General features: G+C 35.1%; 2 protein-coding genes across 2 annotated transcripts in view; both read right to left on the minus strand.

The window, feature by feature from the left end:
- Positions 1 to 1,272: 1,272 nt before the first annotated feature.
- Positions 1,273 to 9,357, minus strand: LOC109091871 (protein FAM180A-like). The gene is made up of 3 exons (XM_042737697.1): positions 9,172 to 9,357; positions 5,222 to 5,319; positions 1,273 to 2,093 (listed from the first exon to the last, which is right to left on the minus strand). The coding sequence occupies exons 1-3, from the start codon at positions 9,248 to 9,250 to the stop codon at positions 1,743 to 1,745; spliced, it is 528 nt and encodes a 175-aa protein (XP_042593631.1). The 5' UTR covers positions 9,251 to 9,357; the 3' UTR covers positions 1,273 to 1,742.
- Positions 9,358 to 9,434: 77 nt separating this feature from the next.
- Positions 9,435 to 19,484, minus strand: part of LOC109091757 (myotrophin) — a 35,939-nt gene continuing 25,889 nt past the window's right edge. Inside the window, exon 7 of the mRNA XM_042737821.1 lies at positions 9,435 to 9,449. The gene's annotated coding sequence lies outside the window, so the exon portion shown is untranslated. The remainder of the gene's footprint in view (positions 9,450 to 19,484) is intronic.

Consider the following 19,484-nt stretch of genomic DNA (forward strand, 5'->3'; position numbering starts at 1 on the left):
TGACAAACTCATTTGGAGGGATTCCTGAGCCTGGCTCCACTGGGTTTTGATCATTTGTTCATCATCATCATCATCATCACTGTCTCTTATGTGTGTGTTTTAACTTTTTTTCTGGTGTGGGATGTTGTGATATTTTGTGAGGTGTTGAAATGAAACCTCCTGTCCTTTATTGTCTCATGCGGGGGGCTTGTTTAATGCAGCAATGAAGCTGTGAAGTTTTACCTTTAATATCAGTCATATTCTCAGCCATTTTTTCACCTGAACACAGATCTCCGGCGAGCGGAGGGCAGGTTTAGATCAGCCACTGGGAATATTTCCAGGTGAAAACATCAGGGGAACACGCTCAAGGACGTGATGATGATTATATCAGGACATGCAGTATCTCAAATGACACACCTCGCAAGCACAGCAGAACACATTCTGTGGTGTAATGTGCCATCAACACGTTCATGCAAAGACTGATCTGTCACTGTGAAGGTCAGCTTATGCAAACGTGGTGCTTAAGATGCATGTCGTATTCATCTGACCGCACTGTAATTAGAGAAGTCCAGTCCAGTCCAGTCCGTGCTTCTCAGCCAGAGTTTACACTTCAAAATAAAGGCTGTTTTCACAGCAATTCCACAGAAGAACCAGTTTTGGTTTCCTAAAGAACCTCTCACTGATCAGTTCTTATTAAAAAAATCATTTTAATAATTTAAAGAACCTTTTCAACTGTAAAAACAAAACAAAAAAACTTTATTTTTAAGTGTTGCTGCAAGTTTGGGTTGTATTTTCAATTACTTTGTGCAGTTTTGGTCACCTTTATTGAAAATGATGTTTTTTTTTTTTTTTTTTTTTTTTTTTTTTTTTTTTTACTCAAATGAAAGCTGCTATCTAAAATCTAAATCTGTTTATTTATATATTTTTCAAGTTCAAATATGATATTTATATTCACGTTTTTTCAAATTGTTTTAAGTATTATGTAAAATAAATATACTTTTTTTAGAATGAGGTGTTTTGTTTGTATTATTTTATTATTAGGATTTGTATGTTTTTTAACATCTTATTTCTGAAAAAGAAAAAAATACTATTAATAGCAGAATTACAGAATTAAGAAGCTGCTACCAAAACTATAAATCTGTTTATATTACAGATTCGTTGTTTTATTAAGGTCAGATTTTATATTATCTTCAAATTATTTATTTCTTATTTTTTATTTTACGATTTTGATGTTATATATATTTAATTTGAATTGTTGTTATTTTGATCTTGTTATGTTTTCATGTTCTTTTTATTTTTTTTATTTGGATTTGTTTTTCCTCTGATATCTGCGACCAGAATATATAAAAATATGTTCCTGGATTAGTTATTAAAAACACTCTCATATTCTCTCAACGTTCATAACATCATAACATAACATAACATAACATTTTTTCTTGGTTATGTGAACATTAGAGAAAAGATTAAGGGAACGTTGTATTTTATCATTTTGCAAACATTATGGTAATGTTACTTTTGATCGTTCTCTCAAACAGCTGAAACTAGTCATGTTTAAAACTAAACTGTTTCAGAAAATGTCCATAAACAACAAATGTGCCAATGTTTTGATAATCGTATTAAAGAGCAGATAACTCTGAACAAATGCTCCATTAATGCTGCTGTTCATAACTTTCAGAGAAGCTTGCCAGAACGTTCCCTGTGAGCTGAGACAGTCCTGCAGCCCCTGGCTGAGAAGCACTGCAGTAGACTGATACATGAGAGAGTCAGTCATTTGTAGTTTTATTGGACTCCGGCCGCAGGTCTCCTCTGATGGCTTTATAGAGTCGCAGGAGTGCATTCACCCACAGCTCCCTCTGGTGGCCGGGGCTGGTGTGTGGGAGCTGCTGAGCGGTGAACACCATGGTGAGGACGGTGCGCTCGAAGTCGTCCATCCGCAGCGATCCGTGACGCAGCTCCAGCTGAGCACTGAGCCTCTGGATCTCCGAGAGGCTTCTGGGAAGCACGTCCTCACACAGGACCTCCAGAACCTCTAGCTTCCGCATGGATGCCAGCTCCTGATCGGATATGTGGAGCGTCCCATTCACTGCGTCCATGTACCCTCCTGACCACAACACCTGTCAAACAAAGAACAAGAGCTCCACCTCATTTGTTTATACGGTGCTTTATACAATACAGCTTCAAAGCAGCTTCACAGAACCCAGTGAACAGAGAACATTCTGGCAAAGTTCTCTCAAAGTCATGGACATTCTCCCAGTAACTTTAACAGAACATTCTCAAAACATTAAAACATTATTTATACATCATTCATGGAATGTTTTTATAGGTTGGATGTTTGTCTAAGGTTTTTTAAATGTTACTACTTGTTTCAGAACATTCAAAAGCAGTGCTGGGGAAAGTTACTTTTAAAAGTAATGCATTACAATGTCGCGTTACTCCATAAAAAAGTAACTAATTACGATACTTAGTTACTTTTTATGGAATGTAATGCGTTACGTTACTTTTGCGTTACTTTTTAAATCTGGACAGGGCTTGCTTTTTTTTTTTTTAAATAAAAAAAGTTATATTTTTGGCAAATATAAAAGCCTTTTCACACCAAAAGTGAAATTAATACGCCTCAGGATGAAGGGAAAGTAAATTTACGTCCGGACAGTAGAAAGCAGAAGAAGAAATTTCAAAGCACTTCGGCAATAAAATAGACACACAAATGTTTGTCTAGAGTAATTTTTGCTTATTATTATGGTTGAACTGGATCATTGAAGATCAGAAGCAAAGACATTGGTTTATAGAATGGGATTAAATACATAAAGGATATTTGTGTTGCTTAACATTTTATTATTGCAGGTTTGCATCATATTCTGAGTTGCATTATTTTTATTCATTTTGAGGAATACTGAATCTGATTTTTTTTTTTTTTTTTGTGAGAGTGAGTGAGATGAATTAATGCATATTCATTTTTATTTTAGAACTACAGTAACAGATTTCTCTTAACATGGGGACAGGAGAGCTGTCAATCAATAAATTGGAAAAAAAAATAGTAACTTGCGTTACTTATTTAAAAAAGTAACTCAGATACACTCTTGTAAATTAAAAAGTAATGCGTTACTTTACTAGTTACTTGAAAAATTAATCTGATTACATACCTCATGTTACTTGTAATGCGTTACCCCCAACATTGTTCAAAAGTAACGTTTCCATAATGTTTGCAAAATTCTATGTTCGCATAAGCAAAAAACCTTTTAAAAAAGTTAAAAAAACTGGACCTTTTAAACATTCAGAAATAGTATTTTCATAACCTGGGAAAATAACAGCAGCCTATTAATGTTGCAAAATTCAACAGTTATGAATCAAATTCAGTTTCAGATGTAAAGACAATAATGTCAATCTTCAGATCAGATCAGTTTAGTTGAAATTGAATTACACTATAAAGCAGCTCTACAGAAAACAAGCATCACCTAGTTAACAACATGTTCTAAAAAAATGTTGCTATCGTTCTGGTTAAGTTAAGAAAACGTTATTTCTGAATGCTTAAAATGACCAGTTTTTAAATGTTGTGGAAATGTTTATTCTTGGTTATGTGAACGTTCCATTCTAGCATTTTGTGAACATTCCGGAAACGTTACTTTTGAATGTTCTGAACATTCCAAAACATTTAAAATGTGTTTAAAAAATGTTACATTTGAAAAAAAAAAAAAGTTCTGAGAATGTTCCCTCAGTTTAGTTTTGTTCTCATCGGTGCAGTCAAACTGATAATATTACTGAACATTAAGCATCTTTTAAGAGAAGCAGCAGAATACAGATGAACTCCTGATTCACTCAGATTGATTCAGTTGCGTTCAGCAGATCGAGTGCTCAATAAAGCAGCAGTTATGAATGATTCTGCAGAGCCTCATATCTGATATCTGATGAAAGTTGAGCCTGATGTCTTGTTCAGTCTGTCTTCAGCGAGTGATGAGGCCGATCGACAGTCTTCAGTTTGTGTCTGATATCATGCAGACTCATTCAGCACGACACCGCTGGAATATTAACACGACTTTTGTCATTTTTTGTATTGAATCTAAATGGAGATCTTGTGTATCTCTCGGTATGGAGCGGCTGATGGATCTGACAGCTCAGGAGATTGCAGAGCTCAGCACAACTCAATAACCGAATAAACTCAAGTGTATGAAGAGCTAATAAGAGCTGAGCTATTGATCGCTCCCTTCAATCAACCAGAGATGCTGAAAAGCACATTAAACACCGCAGGTGAACAACACAGGTGAAAGTTTCTCCTTCAGTTCCTTGAGAAATAAAAACAGACACACGTGAGTCAATACAGAGCTGTTCTGAGCTTGATAGAAACTGATAAGACTCATATTAAAAGCTTTTCATCACACATATTGCTTTCTCGGCCAAGATAGTTTGAGAATACTTTGAATATAGTTTGTTAATATAGCAGTGTTATTGTAGTATCATTGAGATACTTTTACCGTTTTTATTCATATTTTGAAACATTTTTTATTTTTATAGTTTTTGCAATTTTAAGTATTATTTTACACACACACACACACACACACACACACACACACACACACACACACACACACACACATATATATATATATATATATCATTAATTAATTTAATTAATTTTTATTTTAGTTTAAGTTATTTTAGTACATCAGATTAGAATAAATTAAAATGAAAAAATGTTTCTTTGGCATCAGCGATATTTTTATAATTATATTTTTTGTTATTTTCTGTATTCATGTTCATTTTAGTTAAGCTTTTAGCATTTTTTTTGTCTGTCAATGTTATTATTTTTTATTTTTTTTATTTTAGTACATCAGTTAAACTGAATGGAAATCAGAAATTTTACATTGGAAACTAGTTTTTTATATTTTATTTAAATGAACAAATGAACACATTTTTTATTCTATAATTTATGTATTTTTTGTTTTGTTTTACTTAACTATAACCAGCTGAAATCAAAAGTTTTCTAATATTTTATTTTATTTCAGTTAACGTTTATTTTATTTAAAGAAACAATTTTTTTAAAGGTTTACTGTAATAACCCTGATCTCCAGAAGAGGCATGTGAGACGTGGTCAATGAACAAATTCTCACAGAAACATCAAATCCTTATTGAATATTCTGTTTCACATCATTCTACAAGAAAGAGTTGAGATATATAACACACGGAATGTGTGAATTTTCTTTGTTCTGTGTAAATATCACAGCATACTGCACAACAGCGTGGGCCGCACCTCGTACAGAAGGCTGGCGTCCTCCGCTGATTTCTGAAACGTGGGGTTGAGCAGCGCTGGCGTCCCTCGCTTCACTCTGAAGGCTGATGGGAACAGAGCTGAGAGACAGAGAGGATCATGGGTAATGTGTTACGTGACTGATCACACACATAAAATCCAGCTGAAAGTTCTTTGGTCAACAAGTGTTGCTGGGTTCGATTCTCTACAGTGATTCACTACTGCAGTGCAAAATAAGATTCTCAGACTAAAGCAAATAAATGTTAATGTTTGGACACGAGCAGCATTTGAGAGGGTTGTTTACATCGCAGTGGGTCAGTTTAATGAAAAAATGTATGGTGAAAAAACAGCAGCTGTGGTTGCCAAGACTTTACCGTGAAAAATACGGTAAGAGCATTTTAAGTTTTACAGACTGGCTATATTTCATTAATCAAAATAGTGTTTTCGAATTGTGTTTTTTAGCTTTATAATATACTGACAAACTCCTTAAAATACAGGTGATAAAGAGAAAGATACACAAAAAACACGACACTAAAATAAAGCAATAAACATGCATTTAACGGCATGAAATGTAACATAAAATGTACACTAAGAACTAAGAAGAAATGATGTCACTGCAACCATCAAATGCAATTCTGGTAATGTTATCTTTTTATAACTATTTTAACTTTATTCTTTCCCAGTTAACAAAAATCTGTTCTAAGAACATTTTGCTAATGTCCCTATTAAGTAATAAAATGCTTTTTTTCTGAATGTTCCCTGAAAGTTCAAAATGTCCCTTTTTAAAGTCGTTTTCTCTTGATTATGTGAAGGCAACTTTCCATTTAATAATTTTGCAAACATTATTGGAACGTTTCTTTTGAATGTTCTCTGAATGTAACGCAGTAACACCAGGCGAATGTTCAGCTAAAACTTTTCAGGAAAACGTTCCATGAACAATGTATAAATAATGTTTTTGTGCTAATGTTTTGAGGACATTATAGATAGTTTGCAAACAGTGATGACATTTTTGTGGGCGGAGCCTATCTGGTGGCAGAAAATTACAGTTTTAAAGGGATACTCCTCCCTAAAATGAAAATTTTGTAATTAATCTTACCCCCATGTCGCTCCAAAACCGTAAAAGCTCTGTTTGTCTTCAGAACACAGTTTAAGATATTTTGGATGAAAACCGGGAGGCTTGTGACTGTCCCATAGACTGCCAAATAAATAACAGTGTCAAGGTCCAGAAAAGGTATGAAAGTCGTCATCAGAATACTCCATCTGCCATCAGACGTGCAATCTGGGTTATATGAAGCGACGGGAACACTTTTTGTAAGCGAAGAAAACAGAAATAATGACTTTATTCAAAAATTCCTTTGTCATCAGTCTCCTCTGTGTCTCTCTGTATCACCGTATGCTGCGTATGCTCTTCTGTTTCATCCGCGCCACAAGGATGCGCTGTTTTCTTTCAAATCAAAGCTACATACACGTAGAAACAGTGTATCCATCCAAAAACAAGTTAAAGTTGACGGGAGCCGGTCACGTGTTCGATCCGCTCCAGATGTCGCCAACATCACAGACATTCCACATCTGTTTGGACCGAGCAGCTGCAGATGTGTGCCCTCAGACTCTCACCTTCACAAACTTGATCCTGACCTTTAAAGCCTCATGAACACAGTCGAGCCGAAGCTTGCAGCCGCCGCCGCTGTGAACATTATTCACCTCCGCACATGAGACGATGTTACTTCTCGAAAACATCCAGCTGTTTTTCTGAGGAAAACTCTTCATAGCTTTCTCAATTACTGTCAGTGTGTCCTCAAAGATAAACCACACACTCGCATGAATAGCCTCTATTTCAAATGTTTGTGTGCAGCAGGATTAACACGTTCATTCAGAATGCATTCAATCTGTAAAAGTGACTGTAAAAACTTTTATAATGTTAAGATTTCGATTCCAGTGCATCGTTTCCAAATATTGTGCAGCACAACTGTTTTCAAGATTGATAATAATCAGAAATGTTTCTTGAGCGGCAAATCAGCATATTAGAATGATTTCTGAAGATCATGTGACACTGAAGACTGGAGTAATGATGCTGAAAATACAGCTGAGCATCACAGAAATAAATTACAGTTTACAATTTATTTACATAGAAAACAGCTGTTTTAAATTGGAATAATATTTCACAATATCACTGTTTTTACTGTATTTTTAATTAAATAAATGCAGCCCTGGTGATCAGAAGAGACTTCTTACATAAACATTAAAACTTTTGAATGGTCATAACATATAGTACTTGAAGTTTCAAATATATATATATATATAAACGTAACTACCACATTCAAAGCCCAGAAAGGGAGTAAAGACATAATTTCATTAAACTGTTCTCTCGTGAATGAAACATGGAAGAGAAGAAATTGTTGAATAAAGTCATTATTTTTGATTTCTTTGCACACAAGAAGTATTCTCGTAGCTTCACAACATTACGGTTGAAGCACTGATGTCACATCGACTTCTTTAACGATGTTCTTAAGTTTCTGGGCCTTGAACATTTCAGTTGTGTTGCTGTCTCTGCAGGGTCAGAAAGCTCTCGGATTTCATCAAAAATGTCTTCATTCGTGTTCTGAAGATGAACGAAGGTCTTACGGGTTTGGAATGACATGAGGGTGTAAATAATGACCGAATTTTCATTTTACTACTCTTTTAAAAACCCAGAAGTAAGAAAGAATGTAACTTTTTAGAACTGTAATCTAATAAAGAACCATACTGCAACTCAACAACCTTATAAATTGAAAAAAACAAACAAAAAAACAAAGGTTGTTGAAAGGCATAAAGTGAATCTAAAATGCCAATGAAGTCCTTTATTTGAATGTTTCTTCCATCGATTTCACAGTAAAACACACTCACAGTCCGTATCATTAGCACTTTGTTTTGATTAAAGGACTCGTGAGGTGGACATTTTTTACATCTCTGTAAGCGTCTACAGTTACGGCTCATAAAATCCCAGCAAAACCTCCCAAAAACGCTCGACTTTGAGTCCAAACACGGACACCAGAGGCCCGGGGCTCCCTTGGACAGCGAAGGAATCTAATGAAATGAGAGCAGATATATACAGAGACACAGAGCCACCGGCAGCATCCCGCCGCCATCGACTGCCATTTTTATTAGTTGTTTTTTTTTTACACATCTGTATATTTTTAGTTTATGTAGTTTTAGTGTTTTAGTAATCATAAAGCAAACGAAAATTATATTTTTTTTTCCTTGGTAACTATCTAAAATAAAATCCTTTTTGTAATTTAATTTAATTTAAGCCAAAGTTTTTCTCTCTTTTTTTTTTAGTACTTTTAGTTTTAGTTAACCATAATAACTCTGGTCTGGAAGCCTGTATCAAACAATTACAGAATAAAAAAATAAAAAAATTTGTGACTTTTTATCTCACAATTCTGAGTCTATATCTCACAATGTAGACTTTGTACATTTCTAGCAATTTTCACAATTTTCTCAGAACTGCGAGTTTAAATCTCACTATTTTTATTTCAGTCGTGGAATAAAAACATAAAAAGGTAAATGCAACCTTTTAATCTCACAATTCTCACACTTTTTCCTTGCAATTGTGAGTTTATATCTCTCAATTTTGACTTTTTTATGTTTATACCAATTCTGAGTTTATTAAAAAAGAATGAAGTCAAAATTTTGAGATATGCACTCAAAATTGCGAGGAAAAAGTCAGAAATGTGAGATTAAATGTGAAATTGGCTTCCATACTCTGGAAACCACATATTCAGCTCTAATGACATGTGAATTCTGGTAACAAAAATGACTTGATCTTGACTTGGCACAGTTTATATGTATCCACAAAACTCATTTCAAGCATTGAAGCAGAAGTGTGTAGATTTGTAGAGCTCATGCTGTATGGATCATGGCTGTGGATCACTGTAGTAAGTGCACTGATGTGGTGTAAGTGTCTCCTGTCGTACCTTTCCTCCAGTGCAGAGACGCAGTGATGGACATCTGACACATCAGTGTAGACACAGACAGAATCTGGAGGGCTGTCATCCTGTTTCTCCTCTTCAGTCCGGCCGAGGGACAGACGCACTCAGCGGTAAATAAACAGAAGCTCACACACCGACCGAGAGAGAGAGAGAGAGTCTGGCCCCATTAGTCTCGTGTTGTCCCTCTTCCTTCAACATACTACCTATTTCTCCTCCCTCTCTGACGGGCTGGAATGTGTGTGTGTGTGTGTGTGTGTGTGTGTGATTCATCTGGAAATCATCAAAACGCAAAGACAATCTGCCTGTTTTTCTCATAGGCACCAAATTCATCAGAACCAGCTTTCTGTGGCATCCAGCCATATTATACATGGGGCATCAACAGAAAATAAAATAAAATATTTAAAAATAAAAAAAATATATATTTATAAACTTATTTTATTCCAGTTGGTTACCAAGACCACATTTCTCATTTTCGTTCAGTTTAACTTTAAGTACTAAAATAACTAAAACTGAAATAAATGAATAAATAAATAAATAAATAAAATAAAAATAAATAAAAATTTTAAATGTAAATATAATTCACCTACAAACTAAAATTAATAAATAATATTTTATTTAATTTAAACAGAAATACCACTAATAAAAAATAATAGACATTAATATTTTTAATAACATAAAAATATGTATATATATATATATATATATATATATATATATAATATATATATATTATTATAATATGCAATTATTATAATTACATAATTATCATAAAATTATATAAAATTGATATATATATATATATATATATATATATATATATATATATATATATAATATATATATATATATATATATTTATATATATTTAATTTTATATATATATATATATATATATAATCAAATTTAAAATATTACTAAAAACTAATAATAGTATTATTATAAACCCAAAGTATTAAAGCATGTTTTTAAGTACATGTAAAATAGCAAAAAATTTTAATTATAACTCTACTCCAAAGATAATTAGATAATGTTTAATTTAAACATTATTTTTTACCTTTGAGGGTGCCTCAAATGAAAAGTTTTGTTTTATTTGTTACATGGTTTCGTCAACAGGATAGATCCACACACACTCTGCTTCATATAAATCATCTAGATGAGATTTGTTTTTTAGGATATTAAACATCAGCGTCCAGTGCTGCATGAAAACAGTCTCAGTGTTCAGGAATTCAGAGACTGTTGTTCCAGCAAACGGCTGTTTTCACTGGCGACCGACAGCAGGAGAATGTGAAGTTCAGACAAAACAACGTGAAGTTCAGACAGAGTCCAGCAAATGGATCTCAAACTTCACCACATGTTCACACACTACATCTTGGGGACACTTAGAAATGTGTAATTGTTTGCAAATAAAGATGCAGAAACATAATTCACAATCAAAACAAAAGCAAGTGTACTTAGCAGCTGCTAAAGCACTAGATGAAGAACGCCAGTGTTGTGTTTGTTAATGGATGACGTTGCTGTTTAATGTGATTCTCTACACCTGTGTGAAGACACTAAACATCACCAAAACAACAGCTGATTCAAACACAACCACACTTCAGACATCATGAAGAAAAGCCACGTAACACGCTTAAAATTAAAGGGTCCGAAAAGGTGTTTTCAAAGCAATGGCACACAACCACCCAAAGAACCTTTCAGTGAACAGTTCTTAAAAATCTAAAGAAACCTTTTTTTCAGCTAAGAACCTTTTGTGCAATGGAAAGTTTCCATGGATGTTTAAAGGAATAGTTCAGTAGGAAATTAAAATGTGCTGAAATGCACCACCCTCAGGTCATCCCAGAAGTATACGAGTTTGTTTCTTCATCAGGTTTGTAGAAATGTAGCACTGCATCAGTGTTTCAGCAATGGATGCTCTGCAGTGAATGGGTGCCGTCAGAATGAGAGTCCAAGCAGCTGATAAAAACACCACAGTTTCCAGTGAAAAGGTGCATCTGCTGTTGTCTCTCACATCAAAATCCAGCCACATATTTGTTCAGAGCTGTTTAAACGCTGCTTGATCTGTGCAGATTTCTCTCCTGATTCAGACAAGATTACTTTTTCTTTCACTGGAGGAAGTGTTATTATGGATTATGGACTCGTATTTTGAATAAAAATGTCTTGATGATGGATTTGTTTCAGCTTTTGTCCTCTCCAGATGTTAACTGATGGACCGGAGTGCTGTGGATTACTTATTGTGATGTTTTTATCAGCTGTTTGGACTCTCATTCTGACGGCACCCATTCACTGCAGAGCATCCATTGCTGAGACACTGATGCAATGCTACATTTCTCCAAACCTGATGAAGAAACAAACTCCACTACATCTGGGATGACCTGAGGGTGAGAGCATTTCAGCACATTTTCATTCTTAAGTGAACTATTCTTCATGGAAGCAGATGGCAATTATGAACTATTATTTGAGAAAGTATTTGAGTGCGGCGGCTGTTTGCGAGTCGATGCAGCAGGTGAGTCTGACGAGAGAAGCAGCAGCAGAATGAGAACAGCTGGTGTGATTTTAACCGAGCGCTGGCCCGCGTCGGCGGCTGATTAAACCACATCACACGCGCTCCGGGTCTCTGCTGTGTTTGTACTGAGCGCCGGCAGATGCTGCGAATGTCCTGCGGCACACAGACGGCTCAGATCTCACGCAGGACGCCCCGGAACGACGAGATCCGCTTAAAATGCTTCCCAGGTGCTCTGAGATCAGTGTAGCGATGGGTCACTGCGCAGGTAAACACAGAAGAACCTGCCGATGAGCGCTGATCCCAGAACAGCCCTGCTTCCAACCACTATAATACAAACACGATGGAGTCCACAGGAAAATATTAGCGCTTTTTATTATTTATCCAAGACGGTTCTGCTAAAAATCCTCAATTAATTAATTCCAATAAATGTCAGTGTTTCTAGAATTCATCAATCATGAAACAAATTCCAAAAGTAGCTCTTCCGGAGACAACTGTGTCATTAATATTCAGCTCAATTTATAGTTCAAGTATCAATTCAATTTATTTCAGTAAGTGTCAATGTTGCGAAATTAATCAATTATGAAAGAAATTCAGTTTTACCTGCAAAAGCAGCTCTTCAGAAGACAATATTGTCATTATCCAGATCAATTTAGTTCAATGTTGATTCAATTCTCTTCAACGACAGTGTCAATGTTTAGAAGCTAATTCAATTTCAGTTCTAAAGTGTCTTTACAGAAGACAAGTTTGTCATTTTTCAGCTCGATTAAGTTCAATGTTGATTCAGTTTGGTTCAATAATGTCAATGTTGCAAAATTAATCAATTATGAAAATTTCAATTTTAGCTGTAAAAGCAGATCTACAGAAGTAGTGTGTTGTTATTCAGATCAGTTTAGTTGAGTGTTGATTGAGTTCAGTTCAATAACTCTCAAACTTCATCAGTTTCAGCCGTAAAGCATCTTAATAGAAGACAATAGAGTCATTATTCAGCTCCGTTTAGTTCAATGTTAGTTCAGATCAGTTGAATAAGAGTGTCAATCATATACAGTTCATTAATTATGAGACTAATTTAATTTCAGCTGTAAAGCAGCTCTACAGAAGCCAACAGAGTCGATCAATTCAGCTCTGTTGATTCAGTTCAGTAACTCTCAAGGTTATAAAACAAATTCAATTCGTCTGTTCAACAGAAGGACATTGTGTCTTTATTCAGATCAGTTTTGTTCAATGCTGATTTAAATTCAGTGTCAGTGCTGCAAAGTTCATCAATTATGAAACGAACAAGTCAACAGTTTTCACACAGCTGATCATTTAATGAGAAGTGTTTGAGATGATAATAAGACTTTCGACTTTGGGATCTTTGTCAATCTGAGCACAGTTTTGGACGTTAGGGTTAGGGTTAAGATCTCTTCTGAAACTCTGAAGCTGGAGACTTATCCTCAGTTGAATCCACAAGCACCAGATGTGTGTTTTTGAGATGCTCCTCTCACCCATTGGTGGCGCTACAGGAGCGTGTTTCTGTCTATCAGTGCAGGACGCTCTTCTTCAGAGAATACTTTAAGGTGTTGTTGGGGTTTGATTCCAGGTGGGCGCTCTTCTGAGCCCCTTGAAGTAATTGCTGCCGTGAACCTCAGATATGCAAATGTCCTGCGATTGTTGGCTTTGTGTCTCTGAATAGCTGTAATTGCTGCACCGTGATGTCGTGTATAAAAGCACTGGTTTATCTGCTTTTAAACCCAATGAAAGAGCGCAATGGAGAACCACATCTAAGACACCAGCCCTGCATACAATAAATCACCCTCGAGTCACCGTGTGAAGCGTCTGTCTGTCTGTCTGTCACAGGTACCATGCAAATCACATGCAATCTGACCCACAGACATCGACGGCCGTCTGGACATTAGCCCAATCTAACCTGAATCCCACACAAGATTAGAGCGTTCCAAATCACTGAACACTGAAGTCAGAGCTGCCAGACTATATACTATTTTTGGTGGCTTTTCAAAGCAGGTTGTCTTAAAGTTATGGACAAAAGTTTTTTTTTTTTCAGTAACATTAATAGAATATTTGTTCAGAGTTTTCTGGTCTTTAATAATATTCTCAAAACATTATATACACATCATTCATGGACCGATTTTTTTCCTTAAACATTATAGTTGGACGTTCGTCTAACGTTTTTTAAATGTTGTTTCAGAACGTTCAGAACATCCAAAAGTAACGTTCTCATGGTGTCTGCAAAATGATCATTTGGAATATTCCCTTAACGTTCACAAATAACCAAGAAATCATGTTTTTAAAACATTTAAAAAACTGGACGTTTTGAACATTCCGAAATAATGTTACTTTTGAATGTTCTGAAACAAGTAGTAACATTTTAAAAAAAAATGTTAGATGAACATCCAACTCAAACGTTCCAGGAAAAAAAGATATTCCATGAATAATGACAATGTTTTTGTGCTAACGTTTTGAGAACGTTATTAAAGACCAGATAACTGTGAACAAACTTACTGGAAGAACTTGCGTTCTTGACGTTGCCTTTTGAAATTCCCAGCTGATAAAAATATGTTCTAAGAAAGTTTTTCTAATATTCCCAGTAAGTTATGAAAACATTCCCATAATGTGTGCAAAATTATAAAACTGTATGTTCCATTTTACAGAAGTTTGTTCAAAATAGACTTTCTCAGTTGTACAAAAAATGTAGAGAATGTAAGACAGATGTTGTAGTTTTTAAATATATATATATTTATATTATCACCTAAAATTGGAGTAATAATAAATAATTAATCATTTTAAGGTAATGCATTGGCAGTTTGCCTAGATACGAATATCTACATGTAAATGCAAACAGTACGTGACGAGGTTTATAGTCTCTAAATTAAATTTTATGGCATATGTCTTGTACTTTATTTTATTCAATTTTTGCGTAGTTTGTATTTTTATTACCGTTATTGCCACCTTATTTATTTCCATTTTGTTTTCTGCTTTTTAAAAATTGAAAGAGTAGGTCCCAGTAGCATACTATATACTCAAAACTATGTGAACAGTGAAGTTTAAGGATGTGAACTGGGACACAGAGTGAAAAACAGCAGCTTCTAAAAAGCGTTTCTCAGTGGAAGAGTCAACATCAACACACACACACACACACACACACACACACACACACACTCGTACAGCACCAGCGAGGGCCCAGATGAGATGATTAACACAAACTCAAGAATGCGAGGAGAGAGACTGGATCACTTGGGGTCACAGATACGGGATGATGATGATGATGATGATGATGATGCTGATGCTGGTGAAGGCTGGACTGCTGTTCTGTTCTCTGGTTTTCTCCCACAGTCTCAGAATAACGGCACAGGGACTGAATGGCCATGAATCACAGCAATGAAAACTCTGAGACAGAACAAAGAGAGAGTGTGCAGGGAAAACAGAGCGGCTCTCAGCGGTCTCTCCTCTCCTCTCTAAGAGATAAAACCCCTTCACAAAGTGCAGTAATCAGATGAAAAACCTTTTCAAATTTAATAATTCAGTGCGCTATAAAACACACTGCAATGTTCAGGACTCAAATCGTCCTCTCCGGTACAAAAAAGAAAAAAATGCATTTATTGAAACTAGAATGAGAGCTTCAAGCTAAGTTGAAGAATTTAAAAGATTGTATTGACTGTAACATCAACAAACCTGTTCATGTAAAATGATCTGGCCTTTAATAACGTTCTGAAAACACAAGCACAAGAGCCATATTTTCAGGCCTACATCATTCATGGAATGTTTTTTCCCTGAAACATTTTAGTTAGACGTTCATCCAGTGTTTTTTAAATGTTACTTTTGTTTCAGAACGTTTGGAGAACGTAACATTCCTATAATGTTAAATGATAAAATGGAATGTTCCTTATGTATCATTCAAAAAACCTTTTTAAAACATTTAATTTTGAATGTTCCGAGACATTCAAGAAGTAACATTTAAATATAAGGGGTGCGTTAGCAAAAATGTCTTAAAACTTACATTTGTTAACTGAGAAAGAGGATATTTACAATATTTTTACAGTATTTTTTCCACACTTTGGAAGTCATTGGCTACCAGCAGCTGTTTGGTCACTAACTTCCTTCAAAATATCTTCTCCTTACAGGCTTTTAAACTATAGCACCTCTTAAATGTCGTGATAGCTAACGGCTCTGTCTTGTATTGTGTCAGTTTAGCAAAATCATCTGCTTAAGTCTATTTGCAGATATAGATATTCATATATAGGCTTGCAGAGTGTTCACGGACCGGCTTTGACCTTTCCAATATGGCCACTAACCTATACATATGTGACCCTGGACCACAAAACCAGTCATAAGGGTCAATTTTTTTAAATTGAGATTTATACATGTTCTGAAATCTGAATAAATGATCTTTCCATTGATGCATGGTTTGTTAGGATCGGACAATATTTTGCTGAGATATTTGAAAATCTGGAATCTGTGGGTGCAAAAAAATCTAAATATTGAGAAAATCATCTTTAAAGTTGTTCAAATGATTTCTTAGCAATGCATATTACTAATCAAAAATTAAGTTTTGATATATTTACAGTAGGATATTTACAAAATATCTTCAAAGAACATGATCTTTACTTAATATCCTAATGGAAATTGGTAATTTTGACCCATACAATGTATTTTTATTGCTACAAATATCCCCAGCGACTTTTAGAGACTAGTTTTGTGCTGCAGGGACACGTGTTTGATTGGAAGGACTAGAGCGTGAGTAAATGATGACAGAATTCTCATTTGTGGGGTGAACTATAAAGCCAACTGATGCTTCTTGCTTCTAACAATAAAAACACCTTGACAAGCGAACCTCAGGAAAGTTCGGAGAGGACTTGAACCCTGTCTGTCGTCAAACACGGACAGCAGCGTGTGCTCATACAGTAAACTCTGAAGTGACTGACCGCATCTGCAGAGACGCGGGATAATCGCGCTAATGGCAATATGTTTTGGACAGCCACGCTTTCCCACAGACTGAAATAAATGCACTGAGTGTGATTTCAGCGAGCGTCGAGAGAGAGCGTCTGACAGCTTAATTGCAGGAGCGCGCGCTCAAAGGCAATTAAACTCAGAGAGACAGAGACAGAAAGCGCGCGAAATGGGACGTGGTTAAGACTCAATTCAGCACTGCTGATGAAACATCATCAAATTCTCCGAAACATTAGAGCAAACACGAGATGAATGCTGATTATTGGTGCTGTCGGCCCTCTCTCAGATAAAGCGCACACGTGATGATTGGCCGTCGGATGCGCGCTGGTGGCGTTTAATCAAGCGCGTGCGGTTCCCAGCTCCCTAAACATACAGAGCCACATCACCCACACAGAACAAGACTGAAGGCATGAGAAAAACACTGGCAGAGAGCTCATGAAAACATATCAGCTCATATTCCACCACATAATCAAAACAATATAACTCTGAATATTTTGCATAACAAACAAAATCGACATCTGATTTTTTTTTTCATTCTCAGATTAGGATTTTTTGATAATTCTTAAAAATCAGGATAAATTAGAAGTAGCACAACAAAAACAATTTAATATTATTAAAAGAACACACACACACACACACACACACATATGTATAATTTGTTGAATTATATTACATTTTTATTATATTGGATAATTGCATTATTTTTTTAAAACATTGCAGGCTTCATTAAACTCACTTTACACATTTTTAAAATTAAATTATTATTTTTTTAAAATATTAACCTAAATAATATATTTCTATATTATAAAATTATATAATATTTGCATATGTTATTTTAATAATGCATTTTATTGATGGGCTTTATGAAATTAATTTTATACATATTAATATAATTTCATTTCTTTTTTATATATACAGTTGTGCTCATAAGTTTACATACCCCTTGAAGAATTTCCAAAATGTTAATAATTTTAACAAAATAAGAGGGATCATGAAAATTGCATGTTATTTTTTATTCGGTACTATCTTGAATAAGCTATTTCACACATCAAAGATGTTTTTTTATGATTAAGGATAAAGTATATTAGTTGTGTTTACACAAATGACCCCGTTCAAAAGTTTACATACCCTTGAATATTTATACTGTGTGTCATTTCCTGGATGATCCATGACTGTTTTTATGTTTTGTGATTGTTGTTCATGAGTCCCTTGTTTGTTCTGAACAGTTCAACTGCCTGCTGTTCTTCAGAAAAACCCTCTTCAGAAAAACCTGCACTTTCTTTGGTTTTCCAGCATCTTCTGCATATTTGACTGCTTTCCAGCAGTGACTGTATGATTTTGAGATCCATCTTTTCACTCTGAGGACAATTGAGGGACTCATACATAACAATTACAAAAGGTGAAAACATTTACTGATGCTTAATAAGGAAACACGATGCATTAGGAGCTGGGGGTGGAGTACTTTTGAGGAGGTAATTGATGATGTGTAAATTTTTCTTATCTTGATTAAAGAACATATTTTTTTTCATTTACTGCACTTCAGAAGTTACTTAAATACATGCATGTTTCCCAGAAGACAAAATAAGGACAATTTACCCTGATCATCCAATTCAGAAAGTTTTCACCCTCCGACTCTTAATGCATCGTGTTTCCTTCTTGAGCATCAGTAAATGTTTTCACTGCATCACAGTCATGGATCATCCAGGAAATGACACACCGTATTAATATTTAAGTGTATGTAAACTTTTGAACGGGGTCATTTTTATAAATCCAGTTATTATTTTGTCTTTGTGGAGTATATATAAACATCTGTAATGTGTGAAATAGCTTATTCAAGACAGTACTAAATAAAAAAATAACATGCAATTTTCATGATCCCTCTTATTTTTTTTTAAATTATTAACATTTTGCATATTCTTCAAGGGGTATGTAAACTTATGCACAATGTACACCAATGCTGCAGGTCATGCATATCTTCAGTTCTTATTACAACAGTAACAGAGTTAGTAGTGTGTAAAGGTGTAAAAGTCTAAAGAGTTCTTGAGTTCCAGATCAGATTAAAGTCTCCCACTGTTCCTACAGCAGAGAATGAAGACGCTCTCACAGAAAACAAATTGACTGTCCTCTGAGAGGATGTTTATCTGATCAAACACCAGCCTTTATTAGCAGAGAAACTAATAGAAAGTCAGTGGAGCACTAAACTGCGTTTCATTATTAATTCAGACGAAGAGCTCTAAACGCAGACAAACAGCAGAAACAGAAACGGATGAAGCCTGCGGTACCTGTGTCTTCATACTGAAGGACTTCTCATGAATATTTAATGAGGGAGTTTATGATTGACAGCCTGTTACTTAGCAACTCGCTCAAACATTCTAGCAGTGACATCACCGCACTGCTTCTTTCCCAGCTAACAGGGAACATTCTCACAACTCTCACTAATGATTTTTAAAAGTTACATTAGGTCAAAACTTTCTTAAAGTACATTTATGGAAAGTTATGCCTTATTAATATTTGATATACATTAATTAAGACTCTCATGTCCAGAAACAGTTATAACCGAGGTCGTGTCAAGATTAAAGCTGCACATAAACAGTCTAATTAATTAACGTAAGGGTCTGAAAGCAGGTCAAAAATGAATTTACATCTGTTTCTGCTTCCTTGACTAATACTATAAGTGAACTTCAGCTGGGAAAAAGACAAATGTGACCTCTCGAAACTCACTCATCTGTATGAAAAGTGCATGCATTCTCAATGTTTAATATCTTTGATCTCTTTTCTTCTCTCGGTGGAGCTGTGAAGGTTTTCTTGAGCTTCAGGGAAACACGTGAAGCATGAACGCAAACTGCCAGTCTGG

The sequence above is a fragment of the Cyprinus carpio genome, chromosome A4 (assembly GCF_018340385.1).
Source record: "Cyprinus carpio isolate SPL01 chromosome A4, ASM1834038v1, whole genome shotgun sequence".
Classification (NCBI taxonomy): Eukaryota; Metazoa; Chordata; class Actinopteri; order Cypriniformes; family Cyprinidae; genus Cyprinus; species Cyprinus carpio.